The 15367-nt window shown below is 42.6% G+C and overlaps 1 protein-coding gene across 1 annotated transcript in view; it reads right to left on the bottom strand.

Moving 5' to 3' along the window:
- Positions 1-15367, bottom strand: part of HECA (hdc homolog, cell cycle regulator) — a 30134-nt gene that overhangs the window by 4208 nt on the left and 10559 nt on the right. Inside the window, exon 2 of the mRNA XM_066611242.1 lies at positions 8319-9359. Coding sequence (XP_066467339.1) covers positions 8319-9359 — 1041 coding nt within the window. The remainder of the gene's footprint in view (positions 1-8318; positions 9360-15367) is intronic.

Here is a 15367-nt window from a genome sequence, read left to right as displayed (position 1 = left end):
TGGAGAAGAAGACAAAAAATATTTTTAAGGAAAATATTTATAATAATATAATATATTATTTAATATAATATAATACAGGAAAATAATATAATACAGGTAATTATATTATGTAGTAAATGACAGAAAGAAAGACTAAGAAAGAAAGAAAGATACCATAGTCTTTCGAGACTGAAGGTTGCCAATATATAAATGACAGAGTATGACAATACCACTATAAGCAATGTGAGTAACATTTTTTGTTCGAAAATGTAGTATGCATTCTGCAAAAATAGATACGTTCTCTCTGTTGCATCACAAGATCTCTTAAAACATCTTAAAAGGGAAGTTCCATTTTTCACAAGTGCATTTCTGGCTCGCAACTGCAAAATTCTCTTTCCTCAATCCATAGCTCAGAACTCCAATATCCTAATATTCTATCCTGTCAGTGCCATGAGAGGGGAGGGGGATAAAACTGCCATGTGTTCAAGTTATTCTAGTACCTGAGGAATTTTTAAACTTCTGTACATTATACTTGTCTCGAAAGATCTATATGCCATTATACATACATAACATAAAAATATTATAGAAAGCTATCAAATAGATGGAACATGAACAAAGCTGGACCACACCTAGGTGGGTACATGCTTTAAGTCAGGGCTTTTCAAACTGGGACGTCACGATGCCCCAGCCTGTGGGCCCTGGCCTCTGCCCCCTTAAGGGGTGGGGGCAGCCTGGAGGCAGGGTGGAGGCAGCGGCACAATCCCCAGGAACCGTTGGCAGGGCAACCCGCAGCAGTGAAAGTTAAAGTGGAGCAATCGCGCTTCACTTCCGCTTTAGTGGAGGTGGGGCGCGATCGCTCCACTTTTACATTCACTGCTGTGGGCAGCCCTGCCAAAGGTTCGCACCAGGCTCTCGGCACCCTGGGAGGCTGCAGGAGGCTTGGGTAAGTGCACCCAAGCCCCTGCAGCCCCCTGAGCAGCGAGATCCCGGGGATCGTGCTGCTGCCTTCCACCCGCCCCTGCTGCCTTCTCCCCCCCGCCCCCGCAAGCACTTACAGTGGCTCAAACTCTTCAGGAGAGTTTGAAAACCACTGCTTTAAGTTAATAATGATATGAATGGTTAGGAGAGATGAAGGTGAGAGAAATTATTCTCTGCTTTTCAAACATTAGAAGGCAATACATTAACAACAACCAAAGTCAGGGTCAAACTACACATTATGTATAATTCATTTTTGGCTCTTGGTCCTTCCCTTCTGTGATTTAAATAATAGTGCAAAGAGATACAAAAGGGTTCAAAACCACAGCAAGGGCCTAAATGTAGCAGAAGCAAAATGTGAAAGTGCCCAATTGCTGTGGATTCACAGTATACACAAACTCTAATACTGCTGTCATTTCTTTTGAAGGACCATGGTCAAGTCTACATTCCCATCACACAATAGTGCAAGTGCAAAGTGCATATAGCCCTGCTCCAAGCTGCTCCTGAAAGTCAAGGGACAGTTGGGAATGGTGTAAGATGTGGCACTGAAAACTGCTTGGGTATGAATAACTCTCCAGAAACCGGACACAGACCTTCCAGAGCTCATTAAAAGCGCCTTCTTATTTAGAAAATACTTATTAATAGACATAGACCAGTGTTTCTCAACCAGTACAGTACAGGTACCACCAGTGATACTTGAGGTGGTGTCTGGTGGTACTTGCAGAACCCCTGGACTCCTACCACCCAATAGCGAGACCAGGAATGGGACACAACAAACTGGTAGAAGGTTCAGCTCAGCAGCCAGAGCTCCAAAGCATGCTTTTTATGTGCTCTAAAAAGCCCTCCCATCCACACTGAACCCCTTACTGGTGTTTGTCATGTCGCATCTGGCCTCCCAACCCCAAAATAAATGGTGATGATGTTATCACTAGTTACTTCTGGTGGTACTTTCAAAAGATGGACCATGTGAAGTGGTACAGCAGAGGACAAACCTTGACAAACACTGACATAGACACTGCTGAGAAATGTAACTTGAAGCAGAATGGACTTTCTGACAAGGTGAACGCAGGACAGACAGTTGATTAAAATGGGGATTTCAACACCTATAATGTAATTACTATGCAACAGATTTTCATCAAAAGAAGAGCAGCATATTTCCAATCTTCCTGAATTTTAGATAGAATCTAAACCAGTAAAAGAAAAAACTAAAGGTATATTATAGTGGGCAAAGAATATAAAAACTAGGTGAAAACTGCACTTCAAAAGAACACAGAAACAACTATATTTTTGCCATTTCTCATCCATTCTTTTCGAAATTTCACTGTCTTATAGAACGCACAATGTAGAGTCTATGGCCCAAATCCTAACCAAATTTCCAGCACTGGCATAGTGGTGCCAATTAGACGTGTGCTGCATCCTGCAGTTGGGTGGCACTCAGAGTCCTCGTCAAAGTAAGGGAATGTTTGTTCCCTTACCTCGGAGTTGCACTGCCCTTATGGTGGTGCTAGAAAGTGGGTTAGGATTGCGCTCTATGTGTAACATTTCACAACATTGGGACCAGTCATATTGATCTTATATTAATTATGGCCACATCTGGCCATTGGGCCGGGGTTTGGAGACCCCTGTCCTATTCCTTCCTGGCCTCAATCTACCAACCTAGGTCCACTTGGACTTGTGCCAGCAAAATAGCCAACATTGGTTAGAGCAGATCCATCTAGGCAGTGGGGGCTTGCAAGGGAACAAATGTTCCCATATCTTGAGAAGGCCTCTGGGACTCAAAACATCCCTGCAGGGTGTAGCACATGCTGTTGGCATGGCTGCATCAGTGCTGGGGAAGTTACAGTGGATCGGCTGCCCTGTCATGCAGTCAGTACATTTAAAAATTATTTTGTTTTACACTCCAGACCCTTAAAAATTGTTTTACACTTAAAACCCTTAAAAATTATGTTTTACACTTAAAACCTAAAGGCATTCTCAGCTGTTGTACCATGCATATGAAATATCTTTTCTAGAGAAAACTGCCCAGTGCCAGATTTTTTTCCCCAGTTAAATGAATATAATGTATTTATGTAGCGCCAGCTATGTACTGTATATGAGATTTTACAACCTGCAAATAGACATGAAAGAAACAGCAGATGAGAAAGAGAGTGAGAGAAATTGAGGCAGGGAAAGAATATGCTATTATATCATGCATGTATACTTGGGTTTAGTTGCAATATAGGGCAGTGCCATCACTAGGCTTGGCATCACCCAATACGGGAGACCAGCACATCACCGCCATGCTGGACCTCCTCCCATGCAGTGGGCGGAACAATGACCTGGGTACTGGGCATGGTGATGCACCATCACCCCACCCTGCTGGTTTTTTGGCTGTACCTTTTGATAGAACGCAGATATTTCAACATGGTATTTTCACTGCATTCTGCTGCAAATTACACATCAAATTGTATATAAAATGATGGTATTCCTACAAATAGCAATTTTGGTCACTAGTGGTGTCACCCCTCCACAAATGTCACCTTACTAAAACGTTATTAGTTCCATGCTGTACCATGACATCTCATTGGCTCTATGAACAATCAGTCTCACTGGACTGTTTTGAATTAAGGAAATGTACTTTTTGTTATACGAGACAGTTGCATTTTTGTTTTCCGGCCATGACTTTTGATAGCATGGAGATGTTTCACTTTTGTTTTTTCATTGCATTCTGTTGTAAATTTTGCATTGAATGGCGTATAACATGATGGTATTATTCCTACGAACCGTGATTTTAGCAATTTTGGTGACGTGCGCCTCCCCACATGCGTATCAACCAGAGAGATGTGGCCCACATCCCCCTAGCAACGCCGCTGATATAGGGTATAGGAAGAAAATAGTTGGACCAATGGTTTCATATTAAAGGTGGAGTTTGAAGAGGGAAGAATAGAGACATCACATAGATGATGCGGTATATAGATAAGAGGCAGCAAGGAAAAAAGGATGGAATCATTTCAGGGAGCAGAAGACCTTCAGATAGCTGAAAACAGTGGACCTACAGATCTGACAGTCATATGCAGGAGCGTAAAAAGGATATGACAGGAAAGAGGTACTCCAGCACATTGCAGTTAGTTTAACTGTTATTTTGTCATTTTGATTATGTTGATCAGTTGTAGTTTGCTGCTTTCTGTAATTTTAATTCAGGAGCTTTTACTGAATTTATGATTCTGTTTTTATTATTATTATTATTATTATTAAGAATATTTATATATTGATTTCAATAAAAACTAGTTCACAATGCGGTTTACACAGTAAAATAAATCAATAAATGGCTTCCTGTCCTCATAGGGCTCACAATCTTATAAAAAAAGGATGCAGGAGAGACACCAGCAACAGCCACTGCAAAAGGCATCATGCTGGGATATAAAGAGAAAGTTGCTCCCCCGCCCCCCAAATATCAGGGGATACCGTTTTAGGAAGTACTTCTTTGTCCAGTTAGCAAGGTTTTAACATATACGTTACCCCAGGAACTTCATGATAGCCAGTGGCACTTAAAAGCACACAATAATAAACAAACAAAAATAAACAGCAGCAAGTATATGAGAATAGGGTATGCTGGAATTTAGTTTGAGACATTTAATTTTAATAACAATTAACATGTTATTACTATTTAAAAATAAAAACTGACTAAGCAAGTTATTTCAAATGAACACTGCAGGAAAAAAGCTGTCAACACAAAAAATTACTACAATAAATCTTGAAAAACAAGAATACTAAAACAGACAAACCAGTGTGGTATAGGGGCTAGAATGCTGATATCCAGATTAAGATCCTCATTCAGCCATCAAGCTCATTGACCTGAGGCCATTCACTTAGCTTCACCCTATTTCACAGAGATGCTATGAAATTGGTAGGGGACAACAGCTCCATTCTAGACCAACCTGAGCTCCATGGTGGAAGGGCTGGACACTAGTACTTAAGTTACCTTTCTGTTCTACACACTATTCAGCAGAATAATTGCTAAAGCATCTGACAGTGCAATCCTATGCACCTATGTATATCTACTCAGACGTAAATCCCACTGCACTCAAAAGGACTTACTCCTAGGTAAGTCTGAATAGGATCACAGCCTGAATTGCAGAACACATATGTAATCACCTTTAAATTGTTATCACTACATACAAGTAACAAGCAAGTACAGAATTAGCAGCCCAGACCTATTCCATCCCTGCTGCCTATGAACTGGTGCCAGAATGGCTACCACTGCATCCTGTGGGGAGAACAGTCTGGGAGGTCTCCTCTTACAGAGGGCAGCAGCTGCAGGAATAGAGGCAGTGTCGCCTACCCCTCACCATCCCCTCCACTGGTAGGCACCTACAAGGCTGGCTGGGCTAAAGTGTGGTGCCTGTTACTACTGTGGAGCTGCCCACTGGTGGAGAGGGTGGTGAAGAGATGGCAACACTGTTTACACTCCTGCAGCCACTTCCCTCCTTAAAGGGTAAGGAGAGAGCAGCAGTGCAAGAGCAAAGCCCTCCTCTCCCCTGTCAGTACCTCCACCTTCCTGCCCACCTGCCTGACCGGCCTATTCTCCTCCCCCTCCTCCTCAGGATAGCGACAACTGCCCAATCCAGCTGGAAATGTCAAGTGACAATGTGTCCTTAGAGCACAAATTGGCAGTTTTGTTATTGTCCTATTTAAAGTTGAACATGCCACTGCTAGCCAATCATCAGCAGTGATGTTTATGGGCAGAAAGTTACATTTATGCTTGGACTTACTAAAGTCATATTTGTGCATGTATGTCAGCAATCAATAATTTAGCCAAAAACTTGCAAGGTGTTGTGTCAAACCTTATACCATTATATACAGATAGGTATCACCTGAGAAAAACCAGCGCTGTTATGTTGATCAACTACAGACATCCGGAGTAACCCCAGCAAGGACTGCAGAACAAGCATCTCAAAAATGTTTCACAATACCATCTCCAATTCCATAGATACTGGAATCTTATACACCTTTGCTAGGAAATGGTATTGCGGAGCTTCCTCTGAGGTATCTCAGACGAACAGCTGCACACATTCTGATCTCCCACAGAAAAGAGGGGCTGACACTATCCAGAACAAAATCGCAAGCCACTTCAGAGACTTGAACTGTGATATGTATCATCTGTGATTAGAAAACTTTTCTTAAATTTCTGTTGGTGGCATCTGTCAGGAAGGGGGGGAGATATTGTTACATATACTGAACACGTCTGATGGCCTGATCCGTAGCCATTTTGGGAGCACTGCTGCAGAAAATGGCAGCACTCCCCACCCAACACCAGACTACTCAGCGTTTGCCAGAGCAGGTAAGCCAACTGCAGGGCAAAAAGGGTGGTGGAGCGGGGGTGGGAAGTCTGCAGAAGGGGGTAATCTGGTGGTGACTGTGTGCACCGGATCCTATCCCCTCTTTTTCAAGCCTCTGATTGGCGAACAGAGCTCAGTGCAGCAACATGGAGGTCGCAGAGGGGGCTGCAAACCTCCAGGAAGCTTCGTACATTTAAATGCCCCTGGGTCCTCACAGCGCCACAATTGTTGAGGCACTGTCTGAGCACATATACCCAGCTCCCAACCCACACCCACAACAACTTACAGGGTTCCCAACTCCCTCAAAGGAGTTTCAGCCTAAGTCTTACAGAACCCAATGGGGGTACTTTTGAGTAAAATAAATCACACTGATTTCAAACATTCTACCTATGGGTCTCCTCAGAGCCAAGTCAGCTATTTAGCTGGAGTTAAGTCTGAGAAGAGAAAGGGGGCAGTACAAACCGAACAATAAGGGATAGTATCTAGTGTGTGTGTTTGCTGCTGTGATCTTCCCCTTCCAGTCCTCTCTGCTCACCGCCCTTCCCCTCCCTTGAAGACCCCCAAACCTGCCCCTCCCCATCCCGCTGCCAACTTCCCAGTGCCTGCAGAGTATCCCAGAGTTGCTGCTGCACACACGCCCCACTCACCATTTCCAGCAGTGGCCTAGCAGTGCGCAACAGTGCCCTGGCTTTGCCCTAAAGGACCCTGTGATGCTGGAACACTAGTTTAATTGCTCTTTGAACATAGTTTTTTTGCCCCTTTCCTGGAATGTTATTAGGCCTTAAGTGATGTCAAATGAATAGACGTGAAAGAGAGATTTAACAGTAGATTTTCAAGGCAAAAAGGAAAGGCATGAAAACTGGATGCCCAAGCTGCACTGCTTACACATTTAAAAACTTGTTCTGGACAGTTCATCAAAGAGACGTGATTAGGACTGTGTTTAAAATATATATTTAAGAATTTATAGTTTATGATTACTGCAAATAAGTAATGCTTTTGGAGAAAAACTTAAAACCATTACTGTTTTGCAGTAGTCATAAATGAAAAATTAATCAACACCTTTCTGTTTAAACAAAGTATAATTCTTATCTCATTGATAGATCCATATGTTCTCCAGAGACACACACAATTAATGCTGTTTTTCTTTTCAGTTGCCATTTCTCCTACCCCCATCTCATCTGATGCCCTCTCTCTCTAAACCCCTAGACTGTGAACAGAAATGAGCTTCAAGCTATTTGTATTATGATTAACCCAGAAAGATGTCTATCCGTACCCTTTATGGCTCACCAGCTGCTTTTGTCAGCAACTGGCCTCTATAAAGCTACTCCTCAAAAAAAGCCACAAGACTAGATCTCATACCATACAATATTAGGATGTTGAACAGACAAATGTACAGCTTATTCCAAATCTCATAGCAAACAAATCTCTGCAAGTTTACTGCAATACAGAATACAACTGTTCTTGTTTGTTCCATAATTCCTGGAGGAAAGCTTTGTCAGCGTGGGGCTAATACTGTAACTGGTCAGTTTTTAGGTTTTGCAGGCTACATAATATTTCATTTAATAATTACCCCTTCAAACTTTTGTTTCATCAGTTTTCACTCAATGGTATCTAAGATATCTAAGAGATCTATTAGTCTTACAACAACTCAGGCAAAGCTACACATTACACCAAAACATGTGAAACAAAACTACTACTTCAATAAAGGTAATTCCCCAAACAGAAGCAGTGAGGACATTTCTTTCTCCACCCTTTGCTTTTACTTTACAATCTATTCGCTCATTTCCCTTCCCTTCCCCTCCTCATCAAGCATTCTAGGTGTGTGTTTGCCATAGTAAACATAGGTATAGAACTGGCTGGAATGATGTACTTCTCTTACTCAAACACTGCTGCTCCACTACAAATTCCTCCTCTTCCCCAAGCTGCTTCCCTAGAACAAGCAGCTACCAGGGTTTCACATGTAACAGAATGCAGCCCAGTAACAGGAGATGCAAAATGCAGCACCGCCATTTAAAAAATTAAACAAGATTGATAAGCAACCTATACCTTGGAGGTGACAGGGAACATCATATTCAATTTCATCGTGTCTTGATGGACTAAGAAACAGAGTTCCATCCACCAATGGAAACTGTTCAAATACTGGCAGTGCCCTGTGGCATAATGCACAGTTGACAACATTTCGGTGACTAGCACTGAGTGCTGCAAGAATGAATTTTCGTAAGTCTTCTCCTTGACCCACTTGGGCATCATCTTCCATCCGAACATGGAAAGTGTTCAGTTTATGACGGGGTATATGAGCAAGGAGTTCAGAGAGATCAAGCCTCCTCAGAAACTGTACAGGGGCATCAAAATGTCCTGATCTATGTGCTTGTAGCCCAGATGTCCCATAATCAAAATGAGCATTCCTGAACATGCCACTGTTGGGCATGCTCTTCCTGTGAGGTTCTAGATGAATGGCATTCTTCAAAAATTCTCCCAAGTATCGTGAAGAGCGGGGCCCACTGAAATGTGTGGGGGCAAGAACAGAGTAACCTGCTGGAGGGGACTGGCCTGGAGAACCACAGGGAGAACGGATTGGATAGCTACTGCTAGCAGTGCCTTTTTCTTGAGAGTTCTGCCTATCCATTGAATGCCGCCGCTGGATATCGTGGTTTAGACCTTTCTGCGGTTTGTTGGCAGGCCTGCATTTTTTTACATCTTCCGAGGATTCTGATGTGGATCTTCCAGCACTCCTCTCAGACACAGATTTCTTCTTCTTTTCATCTTGCATTCGTTTTACCTGGTACCAATCTGTGTCTTTCTTTAAGTGGCCTTGCCCACAGCGGCAGGAACAAAACCGAAAGGCAAGATCGTACCCCTTCTTTGTCCACATGTTTTGTCGACACTGCTTTTCATTCCAACTCCTTGCTCTCCCAATGCAGTTAAACTGAGCCAAAATGCTGCTCTCCCACTCATAAAAACACTGAAGGTGCATCCAAGTGCTGTATGGACAATGTTCATTGTTGCATACAACTTTCTGGTAGTCATCCTTCTCTAGGTCAACGGGACGTCCAAAGCTACATATCAGCGGGGTAGCACAAGGTGCTTCTAAGGGGCAAAAAACAGATAAATGCATCAGCTGTATTAAAAGCAACTGAATATTTGCCTTTTAAAAATTCTTATTACTGTGCAGGTGAAGGGTTCAGAGTGAGGATTTAATCCTGAACGCAATTCAGGACTACTGAAACGCACATAAAGCTTGATACATATATGCATACTATATGAACTGAGGAATGTTAAGCATGCGCAGTAAGGAAACTTTGTGTCATTTTATAAAAGTGGGAAAGTAGCCATTGATGCATCAAACTTTATTATGTTCCTCATCATGCATAAATTAGAAGCACCAGAGGACATGCAAATAGATTGTTGAACACATTCTAGTCAAGACACTGTGGGTTTAACATTATATATGGAAGTATGTTTTCATCAAACTGGTTATAAAAATAATTCAGCATATTGGGGTGGGAAGATCATGGCTGTGTCAAAAGATTAAAATCCATGTTGTTAAAAAAGTCCAGTGTTTTGTTCTGTAACTTTTTCAGAGAAACAAGCTTGACTAGGACACATAGCAACGTGTCCTATCAAGGCTCATTTCCCTGACAAAATTACACAACAAAACATTGGACTTTTTTAACAACATGGATTTTAATCTTTTGACACAGCCATGGTCTTCCCACCCCAATATGCTGAATGGTTGGATTGTTGCTGGCATGAAAACTATGGACATAGGTAATAAAAATATTTTAGCACATTATACAGTGGACCCAGTATCTGCAGGGAACCTGTTCCATTTCTGCAGATAGTAAATTCCACGGATAATGGAATCTGTCGGGGCCCCGCATGGTGCTACCATTCCTGATCTGGGGTCCACACCTGGCCCTCTGAAGGTTGTGCATGGCCTCCTCAGAAACCTCTCGAACACGACTGGAAGGCACTTTCGGTTTGGGACAGCAAACCAGAAGTGCTTTCCAATCACATTCCAGAGGTCTTTTGAGGCCCTCCAGTCACAGGCTCAGCATCCGCGGATATTCAAATTTGCAAATGACAAGTTTGCTAATAAAGAGGGCCCACTGTACATAAAATGCTGCCTAGAAATCAAAAAAATTCTGTGCACTCTTAAGAAAAAATGCACTAAGCTATGATTCATTACTTCGAGAAGATGAAGCCCTTCTCCAAAATGCTTTTCATTTTAAAACCAAAGATGAACCAGAAACATGATTAAGCTTTGATTACTATTTTTACCAACTAAACATGCCATGAAGAAGTTATTAAATTAAACCAATTTAATTAAATTTGCCTTAATAAAACATTCACATCTACAGACACAGCTAAGCAAAGGCAGACTGATGTGTGAAGATTCTTCCAAGCTCTGTGATATAACAAAATGCCTTGCATTCCAATGTTAGAATTTCCCAAGGCTTTTAATATACTTGAAGAACTTCAGTCAGCTAACCTTCATGGCTCAGAAACACACATTCTAATTAACACAGATTTCCAATGCTAAAAAACCTTAAGCAAAGCAGCTTTCAAAAATCACACCTGTGAAGTAAGCAGTATCTTCAGGGATACTAATAGATACCAGGAAATAATTTGTGCTAATTAAGTATCTCTATAAAAATAAAAATATAATGTAGCATGTTAATATGTCTAAAGTAAAAATACAATGTAACGTAACTCAGGTTCAATTAATTCTCCCTACTTCAGACTACAAGAACATAAGAATTACTAGTGCTCAATAATAAGATATGTGCAGAGTGCTATGCCACTTTCTACACAATTTCAAAATTCAGAATTACAGCCCAATCCTATTCTTGTGCAGCGCCAGCACATGCGCCATAAAGCACATATGCAATGACTCATGAGTAAGAAGCACTGGCAGGAAAGCCTGTGCTGATCCTGAATACAGCCCCACAGGGCTGATAAGTTCAGCAGTGAGTGTCACAAGGGCGGGGGGATGAACGAAATGGATGTAGGGAGGGGGGTTTCAGATCCAGGAAGGGTGGAGAAGGCCTCCACAATATCCTATCCCCATTTCCAGGTTGGAAAGCCCCAGACTGATCTTCTCAGACTCGCACCAGTGATTTAGCTGGTGCAGATCCAACTAGCCCCACTGGTCAGATTGCAGCATGACACTGGATAAGAGAACCAATGTTCCATTACCCCGAGGAGACCTTCAGCCCACTCAGTTCCAGTGCTGGATATGGCATGGGATGTGCGGCCCCGCTGCTCCAGCGCTGGATAGGATTGGGCTGCCCCATCACCGTATTTGCAATGCAGACCATATTTTCCAAGCATTTCAGAAAAATCTTTGCTCATCCTCAACTCTATCTGAAAAAAAATATGTCTGCATTTGAATATAAAAATAAAACATGATCTATGATAAGAATGAGCTGTGGCACGTTTACTTAATTTTTACCCCACTTCCTTCCCTGAAGGGCACTCAAAGCAACTTACCAAAAAAACAATCATAAAACCATATTTAAAACAGTCATCACAATTTACCATTCAAACATTCTTGAACACTAAAAATCACCTAAAAAATTGCAATAAAACAAAGCTAGCAGCAAAACCTTTTCAGAAAGAGCAAAACCTATAAAATCTGATCAGTGTGGCAAATAATTTACATCCACGATTTAAAAGGCAGAGAACCCAGAAGGCTTGTTTGAAAATAAATAACTTTAGGCCCCCTCCCATGGAAACCTCTAAGGACAGAGCAGTTCAAAAGATAAGAGGGAGGGAGGCTGGTACCACTACTGAGAAGGCCCTATTTCTTGCCTCCTGGTTCTCTAAGTAGGCTATCACTGAATGCCAGGTGCAAGGAAGCGCAGAATATCCTACCGTTCATCTAGTTAAGGATCAGAGCACAGATGAAAGTCAAAATGGATGAACATCAAAACATAGCCTTATTTAGCTTGCAAATTTATTTTGGCCAGTGAAAAACATAAAAGTACATTCACAAGCAAACGCATGTGAAACAAACAGAAATAAAATAAACATAAGAACATCAACAAATGTCATGGAAGATTGGATGAAATCGGACAAAAGAGGAAAGCACGTGGACAAAATTTGAAAAGTAGTTACAACTGAAAGCAGTTGAGAAAGCAAGTGATGAAAGTTAAGTGGATGAAAGTCAAAGAATGCCTGTATCATGTTGTCTTGTGTGCACTCAGAGGCATCTGGTGGGCCACTGTGAGATATAGGAAGCTGGACTAGATGGGTCTTTGGCCTGATCCAGCAGGGCTCTTCTTATGTTCTTTACGGCAGTCACAAAAGGTGACAAGCCATTTGATGCAGCCTGGCCAATGATACAAGCAGCAAATGGCCAGGTCCATGTGCCAGAGGACCAGGGACACCCACCAGCACCAGTAAGTTAGCACAGGAGGTTGGAAGGAGGAAGGGAGGGGTGGGTAGGAGGGCGGATTAGGACCAGGAATATCCTATCTCCCTTCCCAATTCCACTCAGGCTTGCAGCAGCAAAACCAAAATTGCTGGGACAGGTTTGAGCAGACCCATTTAGGCAGTGGAGGATTATCGCACCAAAGGTTCCTTTACCCAGAGGAAACCTCTGGAACTGCCCCCACACAGGATGCAATGCAGCATGCTCTGGTGGCACAGCTGCATTGGCAGGGAGGGGTTTAGATAGGATTGGGCTGCCCGGCTGCAATCCTTAACACATATACCTAGGACCATGGTTCCTTGAACTCAACGGGACTTAACTTCTGAGAAGATTTACAAAGGACTGCACTGTAAGGAATTTTCAGGGATTTCACCATCATCCTTCCCCCTGCCCCAATCTTTTAAGCCAAAAAAAGGGAGCAAGGAGAACACTTAGCTCAGTTCTAGAAACAGCAGTTACGTCCTTCCACAGCACATGCAACAAAATGTGCATACTGTACAAGTTTTTAGAAAAGGTATGCTAATCACAGTAGCTAGACATATTTGCATAATTAGAAAACCATATTCATTACTGCTTGTACAGTGGAGCTTTTAATAATGATAGTATCTTCAAATCTTTGTTGTTATATTAGCCATATCACACTTCAGGCTATGGCTGCATCTGATCACTTAGCATCAGGAGCCCTAAAAGCAGCTTAGATGCTGTAGAAACAAGCATCAAGAACTACTTGCAAGAGTTTTAAATCAGAAGGAAAACAAATTTCAAACAGGTCTGGATTATAGTTAGACAAAATACAGTAGCTCAGCACTACCCACAGTGTGGGTTGCAACAGACTGGTGGGTCACAAGCCCACAAAAGGTGGGTTGCAGACTTGGCTCCCTGCCCTTGTGTCTGAAAGGCTCCAAACAGGAGCCATTCCAGAAGGAAGAATAACATACCTGGAGCCTCCTCCAGTCACCAGGCCAGGAACCCCCCCTACAAGCCTCCACAGACTTCAGAATGGCCTGCAGAAGCCTCCTAAAACAACATCTGGTTTTCAGAAACCTATTTCCTGTTTGCTTCCAAAAACTGGCTTTTAGAGGCTTCTGTGGGCCTTTGTAAGGCCTGTGGAGGCCCAGATAGTGGGTCACCGGCCCTGCTTGACCTGCAGGAGGCCTCCCGGGTCTCCCCTGGCATCGTGAGGTGGGGTGTGGTACAGGGAGCTTTGGGGACCCTACTACCTGAACCAACACAGGTATTTGGCATTAGTCATCTCTCCTATTTTCAACAGAAATAGGAATCTGAATTTCACTGTATTCTTTAGTCCAGCACTTCCCAAATTTAGCCAGTGATGACCTTTGCCAGTGCTCAGAATCTAGAAGTAAACGGTGATGACACGTTTCACATCATTTGATGACATCACTGCCACTTCTGGGTTTGGAGACCTGGAGCGACCCTACGAAAAGGTAGTAAGAGGCTTTGGGAGGGTGGGCTTTCTGAATCTCAGAAACCATGCGCAGGAGCCTGGCCTCCTGCTGCTGTTTGCAGAGTTGGGCGATAGGCATCCCCATGATACCCCAGTGAACACCCCAGGCGTCATGACACACTGTTTGGGAATCTCTACTTTAGTCTGTTAGTTACCAAAACTGTTTTAAAATGCTTATTGTTTGGACATTTGGGCTTATTTGGAAGTGAAGGTCCCATTTTTCCTCTTTCCTTTCAAGAAACAGGTCCAAGGGAAAATTGTGCTATTATGCTACATCAGGACCAGTTATTTTCAACCAATGTGCCATATTACATTTGTGTGCTATGAATAGTTTGCAGGTGTGCCAAGGAAGTCTGAGAGAGGGTCGTTTATTAGGGCTCCAGTGGAATGTGAGCCCCTCCCATCAGCAGCATGATGTGCCTTAACAAAAAACTGATGGTGTGCCTTTTTGATTTTAGTGCCTTGTCAGTGTGCTGTGAGATGAAAAAGATTGAAAATTGTTGACTCAGACACACATATCCAAAGTAGCTCTTCTTTCACTAATCTTGCTCCATTTATCAACACCACCCAACTGGAATCAAATCCACTGCCAAGTCAGTGATCATAACTTCCGTCTTCTATATCAGATTAAACATGATCAAGAACTACTTCCTTTTAGTTCCAAACCCAATCCCAAAAGCTCTACAATCAACGCTGCTACATCTGTGAATTTGCAACTCAGTTTCTTCCTTCCATTCTTTCCCTTCCAGAATGACATTATTACTATATTTGCATTGCACTATGCTTTCACTGTTTGCACCCCAATAACCTTGCACTCCATTAATTATATGCATATACAGCATACATTCCGTCTCTCCCACAGAGTTAACAGCTGGTTAACACTGACTCCCAACATCTTACTCTTGCCTTTGACCAGTGCTTTTGGGGCCAATATTTACATTCCTATGATTGCCAGGGGTAGTGTGGGTTGCATCAAAGATTTGGGGTATTCAGGAGGGCCCCTGTATCCACAGATTTGGTATCTGCAGTTTCACTTATCCATGGATACACAGAACCCAGGGAAGTCCTGTGCCCTCCACATGCCCCTTACAAGTACCTTTGTTTACTGCAATCACAGTGCAGGTGCTTCTTGCTTTACTTTCTCCGTTAACTGAAGAACTAAACATGCAGACAATCAGCCAGCACACTAGAGGG

Source organism: Tiliqua scincoides, chromosome 1 (assembly GCF_035046505.1).
Source record: "Tiliqua scincoides isolate rTilSci1 chromosome 1, rTilSci1.hap2, whole genome shotgun sequence".
Classification (NCBI taxonomy): domain Eukaryota; kingdom Metazoa; phylum Chordata; class Lepidosauria; order Squamata; family Scincidae; genus Tiliqua; species Tiliqua scincoides.
The sequence above is the reverse complement of the archived record's forward strand: the minus strand, read 5'-3'. Positions and strand labels throughout refer to the sequence as shown.